General features: G+C 39.0%; 1 protein-coding gene across 1 annotated transcript; it reads right to left on the reverse strand.

The window, feature by feature from the left end:
- Positions 1–673: 673 nt before the first annotated feature.
- On the reverse strand, positions 674–20,446 carry LOC139941772 (uncharacterized). The gene is made up of 9 exons (XM_071938387.1): positions 20,371–20,446; positions 12,235–12,468; positions 9,156–9,296; positions 7,588–7,677; positions 7,075–7,299; positions 3,973–4,222; positions 1,546–1,781; positions 1,120–1,291; positions 674–724 (listed from the first exon to the last, which is right to left on the reverse strand). Exons 1-9 carry the CDS (start codon positions 20,444–20,446, stop codon positions 697–699), a joined length of 1,452 nt encoding a protein of 483 aa, XP_071794488.1. The 3' UTR covers positions 674–696.
- Between the last annotated feature and the right edge of the window lie 231 nt (positions 20,447–20,677).

A 20,677-nucleotide genomic window follows, 5' to 3' on the forward strand; every position in this document is an offset into this window, starting at 1 on the left:
TCATAGTCTGGGGGGGGGTCACAGAAGTCCTGCCACACCGGTAGTTCCAAGTTACAGTTGTGTGTTATATTTTGAAACTTTATTTTATATTTTATATAATTTATGCCCTCTACTTTAACCCAATGTTATATTTTGGTAATATCGGGGGTTTAAAATCAACATAGTTGTATTTAAAGCATGTCATTCTCAGTCTTCAAAGGCAAATCATACATTTGGATTTTGGAACCGATTTGTTTGTTTTAATGCTATTATAATGTTAATAGTGTATACAATTAAACTGACCTCTAAAATATCATTTCAAAAGATGGTCGCGTTTTTGACCGAGATATCGTCGACCATCCAGAGTGAAATTCCACACAGCAAAATAATCACAAAATAGGAAAAAACACAATCTGAGAAACGTAACTGACAGTAACGCTTCTCAGATTCAAATTTAAGGGCAAACTGATATTTTTCTACAAAGCACGTTACTTTGCAGTGAAACTTCAAAATGCTTTACACTATCGAAAGCTGTTTTTTCCAGTAATGTAAAGAGTGGCTACCAATACCCTCCCTTTAAGACCAAAGAATTGTAATACTAAGTCACAAGGAAAACACAGAAGCCTTGCTTATGTAAACTATTAGCTTTTTGACAATTAATTGTGTAATCGAATCGAACGTTTGTCGTCGAGTGGGTGACTGCGGCTGGCATAGTTTCTACGACAGTTTTCCACATTTAGCTCTCCTGTAATATCAAACAAAGACCAAAAGACAAATTGGTTTAATTAATGATAACTTTTTTGTAGATGCCCAGAAAAGGGGCATAATGGTCGATAATTATATTTTCAGGGATTTAAAAATCAATTTGTTTACTATTTCATCGCGGTATTGTTTGTGCTCTACTGATTTTAAACAAACACTGCTTTGACCAAAATGGCAAAATTATTGTGAAGCCTTTTTAGGCATCTGAAAGCACACAAATTATTTTGTGCGACTTTGATGAACAATTGAGTCCAAATGTTCACTATGTTGGGATGCACCAAGTGAGTAAACTGGTCTTTGAAAATTACCAAAATGTGTCCAGTGCCTTTAAGTGATTTCATCAATGATTAGCTAGTGCCTTTGGAGGCACCGACTCACCTTAGTTTATTATGAGGGATAACTGTGTTGCCACTGACTTGGATTGTGACGACATACATGCACATGCATACATAGTCGGGATGCTCAGGGTTGATTACAACCTGACCATGGCCGTCTGGTACACAGACGTCTTTCTGTGTCCATGGATCGAATCCCCAACAGTCACTGACACCTTATAAAAAAGAGTGGGAAATAATGTCACCTAAACAAATCCAACTGTATCATTAGATTGCGTATGGTCTCACACGGCCTAGGCACATCAAAACATTTCTCAGAAATCCACAGCACATCAGCAAGTAAAATGTTTAAGGGAACGAAGCTTTCTACCATCGTTATCCTAAGCCGTGTAAGTTTAATATAAATCTGTGGACGTTTTTGTTTCGTGTCGTACAAAAAGTACCCAAACAGTAAAATATCAAAACATACCTTCTTGACAAAACGGACAGCCACAGTTATCCAACTCGTAGTGAACACATCTGCTCTCGAAATTACAAACATTGCTATTTGCTGAACATGCAATGACTGGTTTCCCGCCATTGGGTACCGGTAAACATTTGCAAAGTCTGCTGCACTGGTTCCCTTCGTAATTTGGAACGACCTCATTAAGTGCATAGTGTTTTCCCTGGTACTCACAGCATCCTGAGTAGTCACACTCACATCCCCTAATATATAACAACAAAGAAACAGCGTTCTAATGGGTTGATTGCTTATGACGTCATTGACACGTAAAAGGCTATCATTGGCTGAGGTTCTTGTTATAATAAGCAAACTCAATATTTCATTTGTTGTACATATGTGATGGTTTTGTTTGTTTGGGTTTACTGTTAGATTAGGGTATTTGCATTGTCGACCGACCTCCAGAAACTGTACCGATAGTGCATTCGGAGTTGTGGCGGCATTGTGCCGAACAAAAACAAGATCAACCGTGTCTCTCAAATTTCGGCTGGTAATAAATTGTTGTCAAGCTTGTATGCTTACAGACCTTATGAAATTTGCCCGACGTATTACTAAAACCGGGGTTCGAATCCACACTGCTGATCAGAAACACCATAGCTTGAGTATTGAGTCTTAACTTTGCTGAACTTTGGAACAATCTCCCAATTAATGTCCGTAAATCTTCTTGTGTTGTTACTTTAAAGAAAACCAAACTTAAAACTCTCTTTCCTAAATAGTGGATTATTGATTCGTTCTTGCTAGTTTTAATTTATCACTTTCTTTGTTATGCGCTTTGATCATGTTTTGGAAAAAGCACAATGTAAATACCTTTTTATTATTATCTTATTACACCGTTCGGCCACTAACATGCCTTGATATAAAGTGCAACCAGTTTCGTGAGAGGGTTCTTCCATAAAGAAAATCATGAAAAAACCTCAATGTAAAAAAAAACGCCCCTGGTATCCCACACAGTGTCTTAAAACCAGGTGAGCAACTGGGTGTACTGCCCAGCTTCAATCTGTTCCCTTGGGCCATTGTTGTTGAGTCCACAACCACGGCTGGATCCAAACAATCCTGGACCTAAACAATAGACACAACCTTAGGCTGGGCTTAATCAATTACAACAAGTCAATAATGATTTAACAATCGCCCATTATAATCCCCTGGAAGTATGGTCAGGGAGATGGCTCAGCGTGGCCCAGAGGAAGGGCTCCGGACTCTTGACCGAAAAGAATATTTTAAATATTTCTTCATTTAACTTAAAATGAATTATTTGAAGAAAAAATGCGTGCCCCTGCGTGATGAGTCGAGCCTGTGCAATGGGTGCCACTTCGGGTGAGACTTCGCGGGTGAGACTTCAATGGGTGAGACTTCGCGGCCGGCCACTCACTAAGCTGCCACCACCGTGGCTCGAACCGGGGACCTTTCGCTTCGGAGTCCGACATCCACCCACTACACCACGGTGGGTCCCCCCAGGATAACTAGCATTTAAGATTTCATAAACCCTTGGTTCATACTTTACACAGGTTACTATGGCATGGGAATGCAGTGCTTTATAATTGCATAGGTATAGGTGTGAGTATACAGGGGACCCTGACAGGCACATGCTGTAGGTGTGTACCATTAGTTTACTTAGACAATACTAGTGCGTTCGTTTAGCTTCCCTGGGTCGACCTCGGTCTGCCCCCGGTGCGTTCGAATAGCTTTGACGTCATTCCTGGGGCTCACCCGGGTCAGCCCCCAGTGCCCTGCTTGTGGAGTGGGTCACTTGGGGGCTGGCCCCAGGTTCATGACGTCACTACGAGAGCGGTGAGTGATCGTCCGTTTAGCTCTTTCAGGGTGAGCACCGCGGGGTAGACCCAGGGAGGCTAAACGGACGCACCCGCAATAGGCATTAAGGGGACTCTTTGGTTCGGACTTAGAAAATAATTTGTGTTGAAGGTACATGCTGTAGGCCATAGGACCTAGAAAACAAAATATTTTAATTAGGAAACATTGACGGCGCCTATTATGAGGCAGCATGTGTTCCATCATCTCTCTTCAATTTTGTTTTTAAATCCTCTTCATAGAAACAATCTTTGATTACTGATATCGTTGTTCAGTGTGAAGCCTAGAGTAGTGTGGGATAGCGCCTGTTACTATGTGAACCAGCAGGCGTTGAATGAATGTGGTCAGAGAATTCGGAAGCGTCACCTCGGCCAATTTCTTAAAGTCACTCAGCAGAAAATTATGCTAGTCAAATTTCTTTGCGGAGCAACAATAATAAATAAGTGAGGCATCAGTCACAGAATGTAAGCTTAAGGTAATTTTGAATGGAAAACTATTCCTGTTAAGCAACACTTTTCTGTGCTAAGGAAGATTTTGTGCTTACATGCTTATTTGAATTTGCCACCTTTGTTGGGTTCAAATTGACCTCACCTGTCAGTAACTTGTTTAGCTGATGCAAATGTAGACACTGCCTTGCAACTGCACTTTGCACAACTACCTAGTAGAGTAATACCGCCATCCGGGATCACCAGGAGTTGTTTATTCTGAGGATCCGGAACGAAGCAATTCCCTCCGGTGGAAGATGAGCCCGGAATAAACCCGGCCGGGTAGCCCGGAGTTTGTGGAAGATTCGACGGGATGGGTGGGTAACCCCCGAACGCTTTCACTGCTCCGTTTTGTCCTGTCGAAAGTTTTGGACATGTTTTAGTTGCAATACAATTAAGACACCACTGTTTGGAGTGGCTTATTATTTTGTTGCCAAGATATGGAACCTTTAGAAATTGGTTGTAAAATAGTAAACACACGTTCAGTTGGTTTAATTTGTTGTAGGTAGATTGGGTACACTTTCAAAATATGTTGATTCCTATCTTGTTCAGAAATTCAGCGTACATGGGAAAAGGGGCGGCAACAGAAGCATAGTCCTTGTGCAGCGAAGTGACGGATGCACAACTCTATAGAACAACCCGCACGATATCATTTCATTTCGACGATCCATGCATGACTTAATTTTTTCAGGTTGTTCATTTTTCATTTTTACCATACGGGGTTATAACTAACTGTTCGTGGTTTGGAGACAAATTCATTCTTTGAAGTGCATTTTACTGGACGAGATTTCAATTCTGTCTGCTCTATCGGCATGACTGAATTTGGTGCCTCTTGTATCGTTCGGGACTGATTTGTCATCCATCGTTTTTACTTCAGTTTGAACTTCTTATCGCTTCAACGCCATACAGGTAAGTTGTTTGTGTTTTCATCATACGTCGATGGGTGAGGACATTAAGGGGAACATGTTCCCATTCTTTAGCTAGTCAATCTTTTCCTGTTGTACAGAACAGGTGAGTTCTGAAGTACAAATTTTTCGTTTTGTTTTGTTTGTAAAAAAGTTAAATTTACAGCTAATAATTGCTGTCGAAACAGTATTTTCAAGCAAAACATTTTTCTTTCACCATTTTCTCCTCGAAATTGTGAAAAACATGCTCCAGATTTTATGAATCAATCTAATTTCCCTAAATAAAGCTTAGACACCATGTCACATTTCAAACACCACTGCTGAAGCAGGCCAGTCGCAAGCCGGCGGATTTATAAACTTGATAAATTCCATTAGCCCATAAACAAGCAATGCTTTTGCGTATTTTCTACTCTTTAGACTCCCTGCAGTGTTAGACTAAGACATGTTTATTAATGAGTTCCAAAACAGTTCGAGTGAAGCTCATTCTCACGGTGTTCGTTCTGCGTAACATAAATTTGTCAACGTTCAGGAGAACCTTCGTATAGGATTTTCATTATCATTACCAATTTTGTTTATCGGGTGTGCCGAATTTTGTTCTTTCCATACATAGAAAGATAGATAATGCACTAATAAATACCTCAGACAGTTTCGCTATTCCTATTGGTGGAGAGCGCGTCACGTGGGTGTGTATAAACCTTTGTTTATGACCAGTAAAAAAGTGTTGAAACATGGGCGTGACACGCGAGCTTGCACCTGTTCTTTTAAGACAGTTTCTTCATAACTATTGGTCGAGAGCAACGGCTGAAACAGTTGTGCCACATCGCGCGATACGCGCGACGCGCACAGCATTCCTTTATAAGGAGTTGTTTACCCGAGGGTGGCGGAGGGCTTTACCATTTCATAGCTGGAGGGGTGTTGTGCTGAAAGAAATCATCAATAATTATTATTGCATTTATTTTACTTTTTGATGTTTTTGACCGAAAAGGTGATATGAATGGGAATCAAAGTGTGTTGATTAATTTACCTCGACTTCGTCTGTCTCGGTAAAATTATCAAGAACCAGGCCTCGGCGGGTTTAAACCACTAGTTGAAAACCTCTTCACCACACATTGATTCTCTTAGTTATTTTCATGTTGCCGTGATTAAATACATTATTTTAAGTCGTGAAATATTGAGGTATATATTTCGTTCAGGCGAATCAGAAAAGTAGTAGTAATACTATCAATTTACCCGAAGGCTGGATAATATTGTGCATGCTGTTGCTTTTTTCAAAACGCCCAGGGCAATTTTGTCTGATAGTATTTGACAAAGGGAGGATTGAATACAAATTTTGCACTCTCGTGCATTAAAGGCAGTGGACACTATTGGTAATTACTCAAAATAATTGTTAACATAAAACCTTTCTTGGTGACAAGTAATGGGGAGAGGTTGGTGGTATAAAATATTGTGAGAAACGGCTCCCTCTGAAGTGACGTAGTTTTGGAGAAAGAAGTAATTTTCCACGAATTTGATTTCGAGACCTCAAGTTTAGAACTTGACGTCTCGAAATCAACCAGCTAAACGCACACAACTTCGTGTGACAAGGGTGTTTTCTTCTTTCATTATTATCTCGCAACTTTGAAGACAGATTGAGCTCAAATTTCCACAGGTTTGTTATTATATGCATATGTTGAGATACACCAACTGTGAAGGCTATGTCTTTGACAATTACCAATAGTGTCCAGTGCCTTTAAAGAGGGCCAGGACAACAAACCAACAGACCGTAAACAAATAAACAACCAGAGCAAATATTCATGAATAGTATTTTATTTGTTGTCAAAATCCGGGATTTGCACGCGATGGTTGGGGACATAACATGTGTAGTTGCTTTGTGTTACAAGATTAATGGCATGTCAAGTTATGAATAACTTGTGTGGGTTTGCGTAAGTGGGTGTGTGTTTAAAAGCACTAGACACCTTAGGTATATTGTAAGCAAAATGTTGCAATAACAAACTTTTTTGTGAAAGTTTTGACCCAAATGGTCATCGAAGTTGTTAGAAAATAATATTGAAAGAACAACACCCTTGTTTTGTGAGCTTTTAGGCGCTTGATCTCAGAGTAAAATTGTTAGTGAGAAATTACCCTCTTCTCAAAAGAATACATGTTGATTCCGAGGAAGTCGTTTCTCACAATGTTTAACCAGTATTGCTCGTAACTAAATAATGTTTTTATGTTAAAGTAGATTTTGAATAATTACCAAACGTGTCCATTGCCTTTAAACCAGCAATGTTATGATCAGAATTTGACTTGTTAATTTTCCTTACCTGGTATTTCGTAGCCGTACACCTGTACTTCACAAAGCGTTAGATATTGGCGCCGTTTCTGCAGTTGCACGCTTACAGAGCGCCCTCTCGTGTCTGGTTTACATACCCTTGTGATTTTCTGATTGCGTTCAACATCGACTGATCTTACGATAGTCCCACACGGCTGGTTTCGGAAAATAACCCCGCTGTCCCCTACACGTACCAGAGCACCAATCAGTCGCTTCTCTAAAGGTTAAAAAGCATGGTCGAGAGGAATTACAGAGAAGACAGGGGTTGTAACCATGGAGGGGCGGGAGCCCCCCCCCCCCCCCACCCTCCCACCACATGTTTCAAAAGCGAGATTGAAAATACGTTTATGAACTGTCCGATACATAATTTTGCCCCGCTTGACCACGCCCCCCCCCCTGCAAAAGAGAGAAGAAGAAAAAGAAAAAAAAACAGTTTGTCCAAAGATTGTTATAAAATCATACCATCTTTAAAATAACACTAATTCAAACAAAAGTGTTTTCTTACTGTATACTCCGTTTCGATTGAATATCACTACCCTGGAGACGACGAAGCTTTTTCCTAGATCCACCTTCCACCAGGGTTGAAAGTGTCTTGCTGTATTAATTAAGTATACAATGCGTTATAAGTTGTTGCTTAAATCAAACTATTATGATTGTACTTAAAATTACTTGGTTTGCGGTAACACCAATTACTTGCCAGGTAACACAAACCAAATTATGTATTGATCCTTTACCTCGCAATGCCTCAAATCCCATGTTTTACTTGCCCTGTGAATAATTATAACTACATTATGGTTATATATAATTTGAGGCATTGCATGGTGAGGTATTTGGTTTGCGATAACACCATGTAAAATGTGGGTATCTACTTCACAGGTAGTTTGTTCTTAGAGAACTGTATTTCTTAGAGTGGGACAGTTCTGAGAACTGAGAAGTCTCCCGAACATCCGATAAATCTACTCCGCGGTAGTAGAGAAAAGAAAGACAGTTCTCTAAGAACAAACCCTACCACCTGGCAAGTAGATACATACATGGTGTTACCACAAACCTATAGTTTTATATACAATAATGGTGTAAGATACATGCATGGTGTGAAAGTTATACTTGTACTGTGAATATAACAGCATTATAGTTATACTTACATGTTGTATAAATCAAAGTAGGCATGCGTTTGTTAATACTTTTCTTCTGTTGTGATATAACACGACGCAATTGATGTAACTCGGCCAAGGATTTATTTACGTGGAACTCGTTTACATCATAATAGATTTAGTAAAACTCAAGAGTGGACAAAAAGCGCCATGCCAAGTCGTTTTCCTTCCCACGATGGATTTAAAAGATTGAACACCCCTTTATGATTTATTCAAGAGCTAGAGAACATTCACTAGACGGCAATCTTCTTGATCACGGCATGTGGGCGCCGATATTACTAATCACCGGTGAATAAAATTGTGGTTCCAAAAAGAATATTTTAGTCTTATTATGCGTTTCGACAAAAGGTAAAATATTCTTTTATGTTTTGTTGTTTTGAAAGGAAAAGTTTCCATCAAAAGCCTTTTTGCAATCAGGCAAAAACTGAACAAGAAAACCTACCCGCATAAATATTAATAACTTTTGATGCCTGCGCTTGAGTGACCAAGTCCAAGTCGTAATTACATTTACATTTACAGTTGAATTCATTTACATATTTGAATCTTGCATTGAAAACCTTTTCTTTTGTATGTTCAAAGTAATGTTTTTCAATGTGTTTTTTTTTTTTTTTTTTTTTTTTTTTTCAACTTGACCTAAGAGCCCCTCTTTCTCCATCATTCGCCAAGCTAGGAATATGAGTCAATAATCTCTAAAACAAATCCATATTTATTGCTCGTACAATGCCGGAATATTAAAAGAAGCGAGAAAACTGTTTCACCGTGGTTTCAAAAACGTGTTGCCTTTTTCCCCCAATCCCCTTCATCTTCTTTCGTTCAATATCATCCCAGCGCATGTTTCATTGAAAACGAAAAGCTAAATATGAATTTCCTCCGGGAAGAAAAACAGAACAGTACGTGACCCAGTCTCAGAAGTACATTATACCCGTATGAGTGCATGAGTTTCGCCCGAAGAAGCCCCCATCCGTCACACCGTCTACTGCCAGCCTGGCCCCACGAGCGAGCCCTCGGTATGATTGGGTCGACGTTTGCCAAGCCGGGCGGTTCTCGGACAAAAGCACAGTGTCTGTAATGAATCATAGTCAACAAATAATAATGAAGATAAGTCTTGCATAAAATGAACTTGGGTTGAAAAGAAGGCAAATGTTGTTTTTTAATTGATGTAAATTTTGTTTGTACGCTTAAAGCCATTGGACCCTTTCGGTAAACAGTATTGTCCAAGGCCCACACTTCGTGTATCACAACTTCTATATCAAATAACAAACCTGTGAAAATTTGGGCTTAATCGGTCATCGGAAGAGTCGGGAGAAAATAATGGGAAAACCCACCCTTGTATCCGCGCGTTTCGCCGTGTCATGACATGTGTTTAAAATAAATTCGTAATTCTCGTTAACGAGAATTGATATTGTTTTACTGTTTTCTCAAAAAGTAAAGCATTTCATGGAATAATATTTCAAGAGAAGTATTTCACCACTACCTTCTGTAAACCCTGTAAGTTATTTGTAAATCTGTGAACTTTTTTTGTTTCTGTACCGAAAGGGTCCAATGGCTTTAATACAGTTCTAGGTAAAGATTTGTTTCAATCAGTGCTATTTCAATCATAGATTAATATCAATAAAACCATCTTGCGCTAGATTTGTTGATTGCTCTGCTTACCGGGTACTAAGCGGGAATGGAATGATAAGCAAATAATAACAACAACCAACTAGTGATTCGTCGTGCTTTTCATAAAGCTATAGTCGACTGGGTGTTATTGTAAATGTAGGTCATCTGAAATATGACGTCACACGTTGTTCTCAAAGTTCATACACGTAAACGGATATTGGATCTCAAACCATAACAAATCAGGATTAAAGGCATCAGACCAGTTTGGTAGTTACTCAACATGTTAATTAGCATAACAAAATTACTTGGTAACGAACAGCGGAGAGCTGTTGATAGTATAGGCTATCAAACATTTTGAGAAACGACTCTCTCTGAAGTCACGTGTATTTTTTATTAAGAGCTAATTATTTTCTCACGGTAATATCTGGTTTGCGTTTATTATTTCTTGTAACTCCGCTGACCAATATTGATCCCCAACTTTTCACAGATTTGTTATTTTATGCATGCCAATGTTGAATGTTGGGTTACAAAACGTGAGGATACTGGTCGTTGACAAGCACCAAACGTGTCCAGCCGTCGATTTCACCAAACTCTTCCTAACTTAGGATTAATCTTAGGACTTTGGACAGGTTCAGTTCCGTAACCAGATACGTATGACGCATGGAACTCATCCTAAGTTAGGACGGGTTACTCGTCCTAACTCCAGATAGGATTAATCCTAGCGTTTCGTGAAATCGGCCGCTGTGCCTTTAAAGGCACTGGACACTATTGGTAATTGTCAAAGACTAGCCTACACAGTTGGTGTATCTCAACATATGCATAAAATAACGAACCTGTGAAAATTTGAGCTCAATCGGTCGTCAAAGTTGCGAGATAATAATGAAAGAAAAAAAAACACCCTTGTCAAACGAAGTTGTGTACGTTTAGATGGTTGATTTCGAGACCTCAAGTTCTAAACCTGAGGTCTCGAAGTCAAATTCGTGGAAAATTACTTCTTTCTCGAAAACTATGGCACTTCAGAGGGAGCAGTTTCTCACAATGCTTTATACCATCAACCTCTCCCCATTACTCATCACCAAGAAAGGATTTATGCTAATAAATATTTTGAGTAATTAACAATAGTGTCCACTGCCTTTAAGTGCCAATAGCATAGCAAAACAACCGCGAATCCTAAAGAAGAACTTAAAATATTCCCTTCTTTTCATCACTGTATGGTGGGACCCCTAAGAAATGGGTCTCAGCACAATCATGCTAGGAGATAAGATTCTCTCTCTACAGTACGATTTATTATCCTCCATGTGTCTCCAGACCCGACGATATCATTCCATTAGCTTATTACAAGCAACAAATCTACCGTCCAGAGAATTGAAATTCAACTAATAGGAAATTGGAAAATGCGTTTCCGAATCAGAACTAGGTGTCGGGTGAAATACAAATTGATTGTGCACAACAATCGATTTTTTCTTCAAAACTTGACAATTTCCCCAAGACGATGATATAAGGTTTCTTTTCTTCTTCTATCTAAGGAATGCTGATTCAAAGAGTAATTTCATTCAATCATTTGTCACGTTTTTTTTCCCCACACACATCGTAGCACTCAGCTTAAAAAAAGTGGACACTTTTACGGTTCATGAACACCGCAAAAGCTTGTGTTAGAACTTACACCTGTGTCATTGAAGATACCGACAAGAGATTCAAAGATTACACCACTGTGTGTTAAAACAGCACCAGTTTTATGTGCAGTCTGGCACAAGTATCCCGCTTACTTTTGCTTAGCAAACATTTTAAAGCACTTTTATGCTTAAGTTGCTCTATATACAATTGGGTTTTGGTAACTGCACGTCGGCATTGGCCAGCTGTTTTGGTGTTGTTTTGTGCACAAACAGGGAGCCAACGGTAGGGCACCGTGTACATCGATATGTTTGTGATATAATAGCGGTTCAGTGTGTACTGATGTTCTTTACTGTGATACCTGTATATTTGTCATCATGCATTCATCAGGTTTTGTTCAAAATCGTATGTACTCGGTATGAGGATTATTTTCAATTCTAATAAACCAAATAATAATAATTTTAAAGTTAAGATTGTTTATGCTATCAATATTTGTTTCAATCGTACTTAAGTTGCTCGGCTTTTTCGAGACCACAACAGAAAGTCGCTTCAATGGCCTAATTATTGAGTCGTGAACTAATAAGAAATGCACCCAACTTCAAGTGCACGCATCAATATAAGCAGTGAACTGGAAATATTATATGAATAGAGAGATAGAGAGAGAGTCAGTAAGCACACAACAACGGCAAGAGGTAAACAATGAACAGGGAGGCCAACACAACTCTGTTGAGACAGTGTATTTAACTTATCGGATAGCTTTTATATAGGTCTTCTGTCCTTTTGCTCACGTGACTCAAGAGTCCATATCCCTCCTCCCGGCTGGCATTTGGGGCATCCACAATCGTCAACAATTGGGTTGACGCAGAGATTGGTGTATTTACACGGCCTGTTGACAGCGCAAACAACGTGGCCGGTCCTACCGAAGAGAGACGCGTAGCATCGGCACTGTTTCTTGCAAGAGTTGATGTCTGGTACCACTTGATTGGAATCGTAAGTCTTCCCGTCGACAGTGCATGTATGTCCTGCAGAAGGAAGTAAATAAAAAGAATATGACATCGATAGCCTTCTAGCGCCAATACATCTTATGAAGTGCTATACTTGTTTTGATGTCGGCAGCACGTTGCATAGGCGGTTGGGGTGGGGGATCCCTACCAGGCCCGATACTTCAAGAAGGCAACGGATGCGGTTGCCTCTATGCCCCTCTGGTCATTGCCTAGTGCCCTTGAAATCCCCGGAATTTACGTTTACAACTAACTCAGGTTGCCCTTTACCAATGCGAAAAAGCCTGGGTGTCCTTGCCCTTTCCCTTTCCAAACCGAAGCATACAGGCTTGATGTAGCCTGATAAAGTCACCTGATCTTAGTCACCTGATCACAGTCACCTGATCACAGTCACCTGATCACAGTCACCTGATCTCACTAATCTCAGTCACCTGATCTCAATTCGTATGGCCAGTATCTGCAACTTTACGTTGTGATAACAAAGAGTGCAATTTTTCTTCAAGTGTAGATATGTAACCAATCGAGAGGTACATGAGTACTTTGTCCTCGGGGCCTATTGTTTTAGGTCCACCTCTTTCGGAAACACATGTTATTTCGGAAGTGCTACAGCTTTGAAAACAGACTAAACAACAAAACTATTTCAAATTAATGGTTATTAATGGAGAAAATTTCTGTCTGAAATTGGAAAAAGGATGGCAAAATGTTGTTGCAGTTTGCAAAATGCAACGGACATTGAAGGAAATACGACAGCATGCATTATTGAACTCTCGTGATGATTTCTTAAAATGATGTTACAAGTTTATATAGCCTTGTCACATGAGGCAACTTTTACTGTCAACTTGGGAGGTAATCAACTGCATGCAGTGCGTGCTACCGGATCCTATCGGCAGCACATTAGTTTGTCAAACAGTGTGACTGTCTTAATGATCCCGGGTTTGTTTTATTGTACAATCGTAATTTATTTAGTAGTAAAGCAATCGAACGGTTCCCAAAAAAACAAAATGTATTACGATCCGTTAATGAAAGACACAACATTTGACATAATCAGTTTTTGAAGGTATAAACCCTCCAGTTTAAACAGACATACGATTGATTTTTCCAAGTGGTTGTACCAGTCCTTCAAAATGTCTTTTATATCAACAACTAGGCCTACATTATTATAAGTTTTTGTTCTCAACGATTCGTGGTTGATGCTGAGACGATAAAGACAATGTTATTTGAGTTTGTATATATTACGATTACCACAAAACAACAAAGAAACACGTTTTCTTTTAAAGGCATCGGACACTTTTAGTAATTATTCAACATATTTGTTAGCATAAAAACTTACTTGGCATGAGCATTGGAGAGGTGTCGATAGTATAAAACATTGTGATAAACGGCTCCCTTTGAATTAACATAGTTTTTGAGAAAGAGGTTGTTTCTCACAAAATTTTAAAATACTCGTGGCCTGGGGCCTTTTTATGCATCTGAAAAGCACACAACTTCGATGACCAATTGAGTCCAATTGTTTACACATTTGTTGTTTAATAATATGTTGAGATACACCAAGTGAGAATACTGGTCTTTGACAATTACCAATAGTGTCCAGTTCCTTTAACTCTCGTAGCAGGATCAGTGATGTACTCGTTACGCATCAATTGCTGTGTTATTAAACCCAAAGTATCTTTTCATCCGCAAGGAAGTAGCAACTTTATAATTGAAGATATTAATCTCGAACCAAAAGTCCGTGCTACTTCGAGGGGAGTAATAAATTAAGTTGCCAAGGCCACAGTTCTCTGAAAGTGGATCAGAAGTGGTTTTGTGGAGGCAATTCTTCGGACGAAAGACAAGTAGCCCCCAATTAAAAAAATCAATCCTTGTCAAGCGCTGCGAAACCTTTATCTCAAAGTCTAGTCTAGTGTGATTGTAATCAGTTCAGATGGAATGTCTGTAGGTTTTGGTTTGCAAAACTCACTGATGGCCTTGAAGGTGAGAATTCAGTCTGCTCATGTGAAAGCTAAAGTGGTAATAAAACACTGCTCTTTAATACAAATAATATTAATATTATTGACTTCATACGGTTTAGAAGTAGAAAGATACAATTTCTGTAAACACTCGACGTTTTAAAATAAAAAATATTGAGAAGTAACTATATTGTTTAAATGATATTGACGCATAATCTTTTGCAAAGCGAAGTGTAGTGTTATTATTCCAAGTGCCAGTGTCCTAGGGAAATTTGTCTCGGAAATTCTGTCTCAAATATTATGGGGAAATAACATGGGCTGGAGGAGGAGGGTTCAAAAGAGGGCGCTATCACAAGAAGTGTACATAGCTCGCCATAATCTCAGCAGAATCTCCCATAACATAGGTATGGTTCTCGAACTTAATGTCTGTGTTAATCCCCTATATATAAATAAGTATTTAACCTTATAGGTTTGGCAAAACTTTTTGTTTGTGACTTTGTGATACTCTTTTAGAAATCGTCTTTTATTTGAGGTCGTCCCCGTTTCTGGAAACGCTGATGATTATCGACAAAGTGATTAAAGGGGGGAAGCGCCCTCTTTGGTTGAACTGCAAGTTACCCTACTTGAAGTAGCCTTGCTCAAGGCAGTCGAATTATTCACTCTGATAAAAGACCGCCGCTGTATAAAAACCCAACCGTATTCACTGTGCGTAACATCGCACGACACGATGCCCCCGTACACTATCCGCATGCGGAGGCCGTCAGGCCGACAGCCTTGTAGGGTCTGTGTTGAAGCCACTGACCTCATTACTATAATAAGCGAAGAGTTCCCACGGTCAGCTCATTACCATAATGCCCGCGAAAGACGAGACATGTCTACATCACACACCGCCACCATGGACGCTCAGCGAGCATGATAGGCGTGCGTGATTGGACGTCAAAATGAATAATTCATTTGCCTCACATCCTGTGTTGTCTGGTAGGTCTGACGAAAGATATACATATTCATGGGCTGCATACTAGCATATCCGAGAGCCCCCCCCCCCCCAATTTTTCCACTTGTGGAAATTTTTCAATACAACACATTAAACCCGGAAGTTACAGACCCGACAAGGCTGTCGGCCTGACGGCCTCCGCATGCGGTTAGTAGTACGAGTGCGGATGACTCGTGTGCACAGTATTCGTACGATGTGACAGTGTGTATACGGGTGGGTCATGCGGTGAGATCGCACGCACCACGCACAGGGTATACGGGTGGGTTTACAGCGGCGTCTTTTCGGAGCGAATAATGCGACTGCCTTGAGCAAGGTTATACTTGAAGAGGAGGGGGAATTACCACTGCAGTTTGTGATGTACTCATTTTTCAACAGTCCTCATGTTAGTGGGAGAAGAACTACCCAATTTCCCAGAACGATGTCATCAGATGTTTCGGTTGTGAAGAATGATGCATTTCTACAATATTACATATTATTGTTCACAGTGAGTAGTGATTCGTGTCATGGCCAAAAACAAAAAGGTATCAAAACCCAACACGGGATATGACGCTTCTTCCAAGAATCGATGGTGTAATGGAAAATCATCAGATCGGTACACACCATGAATACTATATTTGATTCGGTTGATTGATTTAATGTTAGGCCTACATACTTCAGCATAATCAGCTCCATGGAATTTTTTTTTTCTTTTTCATGACTCCTGTTTTTAAGGGGGGGTGGAGAAATGTATTAAACCAAGGAAAGGGACAAATGTAAATAAAATCTCTAGATAGAACGAGCAGTCACATCGCTTGATTGTGACTGTAGCGTTTTCGAAGCTGCGACTTAGACTGCATGAGGCAACTGTACCTTTAAAGGATGATGTTTAATACTTTATATCGGTAGAGTTGGGGGCCTACCGGACAGCTTGTAACTAGAACGCAAGAAATTAGATTTCCTCCGAACTAGTTCCTGTTTTTAACGTCGTTTCATTAGGGGCGTGTGTGTGCCGTCATTCACTCGGACCCTTCCAATAACACTAGCAGCAGTCTGCGAAACAAGCTACCTAAACACCGCATTGGCGGCACCCTATATACTGCAAAGATCTGCAAAATTTGGGGGAACAATACAAATGTGTTTGTCACCTAAGAAAAAAAAACATCAAAGACAAAACTGAGCGTTAAAGGAAAGCTATACGTTTGGTGATCACTCTTAGAAATAGTTTAAATAAACATTGTGTTTCTAATATTCATGGATCCCATTAAGTTACGCGTTCTCCACAGGGGCCCCTGCATTTGCTAAAGCTTTTCCAAAAATTACATGATTTGAATTTGTAAAATGAATCTAGAAACAGACAAAGACAAGAAATGCAAACCATTCCTAAAATGCATATCTGTAAAGCGTGCCTCGCGCCAAATTGTCTAGTCCCGAAGCTACATGCGTTTTGCTTTAATGCAAGCACCTCTTAACCTAAGTTCATATTCTCCTGACTCTTGGGGGGAATAAAATATATTAATACAAAACTATTCCTCGCGGTGAGCCAGGGGAAGATGTTTGAGTCAACAAAATGTTACACAAAAAAAACAAGAACAAGATCACGGCTTTAAAGGAACGGTCGAGTTGGTCTTTTAAGAGCGTTTGAAACCATTTGTTATGAATGTATGGTTAGAAAGACGTTTTAAAAGTAGAATATAATGATCCACACAAGTATCACTCGAAATTACGTGGTTTTCCTTTTACCTCGTCGACAAACACGGTCGGCCATTTATGGGAGTCACATTTTTGACTCACATAAATGGCCGACCGTGTTAGTTCGTAAAGTAAAAGGAAAACCACGCAATTTTGAGGCAAATTTGTGTGGATCTTTGTATTATATTTTAATATCCTCTTTCTAACCATATACATTTTATAACAAACGGTTACAAACGTTTTTCAAAGACCAACTCGACCGATCCAAGGCAACGTGTCCTTTAAATTGTGATCAGACGCTGTACGCATCATTGGTTGTCTACATTTATACAAGACTAGACAAGATCATGAAAGAGTGTTTGTTGATACGAGACTTCCGAGCTAGAACAATAACACTGAAGTCAAATTAAGGACATTGAATAAAGGTGAAGGCATGCACAGTGACAAAATATTCTTTTTTTTTGTAAGATATTCATAGTTGTCGTTGTTGTTGTTGATGTTTGTGTTGTGTTTGTTTGAGTAAGATTTGAAGCTTTGCATGGTGTGGAGTATAACCAAGCGAGGTTTGTGGTAACACCATGTGAGTCTCTTTGTTAGTAGTGTTCGATCGGTTTACATTAAAGAAAAACAACAGGGAGATTAGCTTTGCTGGGAAATCCCAAATAATTCCACAGTCACCGTTATGAAAGTTTTTTTTTATTCATAATTAACCAGTTCAATCAAATTAAATTTAGTTTAGTTTTTTCTACCATGAAGGAAACTTTCCTTGCATGCATGCAATACACAAAACAGTTACACACAAAACAAAATCATATTGTATATAGATTATCAGTTATATCAACCTAAGCAAGGTCACGTTTTTAGCATTGTTAAAAAAAAATGGAAAAAAACCTCTAAATGACTTCCCCAAATTACAGTAAATATCTTACCCTACCTTAAAAAGGTAATTACTAGATAGGCATGTGTGTAATGCGATAGAGCGGTTTGCATAAAATGAACAGACTGCTTGGCTGTAGTGCTACAGGGGGTAGTGAGCGCTTGGGATAAACTGACTGTAATATAGTTCACTTGACGATTCGTGAAAGAAAGTCTGACAAACTCAACATTAAAGCCAAACAGTAAAGATTTGCGGTAACACCATTTATTGTTAGTCTCTAAATGAGTCAGGGTGGTTCTGAAAGTATGAAAAACATACTTGAACTAAATTAAATTAAAACGTTTTCAATCAAAACTGAGTTGACATGAAATTAAACAAATTTGTATTGTGTAAAAAAAAATAACAATACCTTTTTCGGGTGCTTTACAGAAAGACTCGCAAAAAGCCATCTTACGCGATTATGATATTTTTAGCCCCGTTTTTGTTACCCGATAGGGCATGCATTTAAAGACACTGGACATTATTGGTAATTGTCAAAGACCAGTCTTCTCACTTGGTGTATCTCAACATTATGCATAAACCTCTGATAGTTTGAACTCATATTGGTGGTCAAAAATGCGAGATAATAATGGAAGAAACGAAGTTGTGCTTTCAGACGCTTGATTTCGGGACCTCGAAATCTAATTCTGAGGTATCGAAATCAAATTCAAATATTTTAGTTGAAATTTACTGCGTTACTTCAGAGGGAGCCGTTTCTCACAATGTTTTATACTATCATCAACTCTCCATTGCTTGTTTACCAAGTTTTTAGGCTAACAGTTATTTTGAGTAATTACTAAGAGTGTCAAGTACCTTTAAGGCATAAGGCGGTGAAAAGGGAGCGGCTCGTCATAATGTGTACAGTCCTATTACAGATTGAAATAGGTCACCAGCTGACGGCACACTTCTATAACTGCATAAATGTCACGTTCGTCGTGAAATTAACACTTGTCAAATGGAATTCCATCTCTTGCTGTGTGAATTCACTAACGAGTTTATAGACAAGTAAGTCTTTCATATTAATATTAGTAATACAAAAAGACATTTTGTAAAACGCCTAATGCAAAAGCCTCTAGGCGCATGAGGGAACAATGAAATAATTCAGTGAGAGAAAGAGTGTACTAAGCAGATTACAAATAAGCAGCTTCAAACAAAAATTGGTTTATAACAGAGGATTCAAACAGTGTAAAGGAAGTATAAGGGTACATTGTGGTTTTTTATAACATAGGCTTTCTTCTATAAGACACACAGCGAGTGGGCGTTGCACATACACATCCGAAGACAATAACGATTGTCAATACCAGTAAGTGTCCTATAGTCTTACTGAATACCTTTGGTAATTGTCAAAGACCAGTCTTCTCACTTGTCTTCTCACAGTGTATCTCAACATATGCACAAAATAACAAACCTGTGAAAATTTGAACGCAATTGGTCGTCGAAGTTGTGCGAGATGATAATGGAAGAAAAAACACCATTGTCACACGAAGTTGTGTTGTTTCAGATGTTTGATTATATCAGCAACTCTTAATTGCTTGCTACCGAGTAAGTTATTATGTCTATGCGACCAGTATAGTTTGAGTATTTACCAATAGTGTCCAGAGTCGTTAATGTACAAATGCTAACTAGGTTGTATCGCTATCTGACTCTTTTCTTCGAACAGACATACGCGGTATGAATCCTGACAGACGTACATTCAGACAACAACAGCTTGACACGGAATTGATATCCGGGATAATTTTCAGAGCAGAAAATGTTTCTGGTTTAGATTCAAGGATATTTTTGTATTAAAGCAAAAACTCCACTGAATCGCAATATGGTATTTATTGAGAAAGGTAATTTGTCTGAAGGATTGTTCTACACCAAAGTTGTACCATTGAATTTCACTTTACAAAAAGGTAGCCTCTTCACTGAATGGATGGTTGTGATGTAAATACTATATAATTGGTTTAAAGTAGTTCCACTGAATCACAGACATATTTCATTGAGATTTAAGAGAAAGGTTATTCACTGTGACTTTTTTTACGTCGATTTCTATAAATGATACCGCAAACTTCCTTGTTGTGGGCCCAAGCATCCCCTCGTGGTCACAAAGCCTAACCACCCACAAAATAAGACGAAGAAAAAAGAGGGGAAAAAGTGTAGCGGGAGGATTGACTCAAATACATTTATTTACTTGATTTCCCAAGCCACGCTAAAGGTAAATTTTTCCGATTCTGAATGCAATTTTCCCAAAGGCCTTAAGACCCCTTCAAAATGGGACCCTTAGTTACCGGTAATTCAACCCAGAGAAACTAATCAATTGTAAGAGTTGATACACACTTAAGACTTTAGCAAATACAACTGAATCTTTTCATACGGTAGCTTTATGTAAATAAGCTAATAGAATGCATACAAATTACCTGAAATTTCACCTCTTCGGTGTCGGCTCATAGATGCAGTTCCCGTTACGCACTGGCTTGAGAAAACCAACACCATTACGACGAGATATACACAGCGATATACGAACTCAAATAACATTGTCTATGCAGTGCCGTTTCAGCATCAACCACGAATCGTTCAGATACAACAACAAAATAACCAAGTATTTTGTGAAATTCAGTTGTTTTTATAGAAACCATATTGAAGGTTAAACCACTTGGACATATCAACCACGTCCGGTGAATCTGAAGGGTTAATTTATAATACTTTGACACACTGATATCTATT

The sequence above is a fragment of the Asterias amurensis genome, chromosome 9 (assembly GCF_032118995.1).
Source record: "Asterias amurensis chromosome 9, ASM3211899v1".
NCBI classification, from domain to species: domain Eukaryota; kingdom Metazoa; phylum Echinodermata; class Asteroidea; order Forcipulatida; family Asteriidae; genus Asterias; species Asterias amurensis.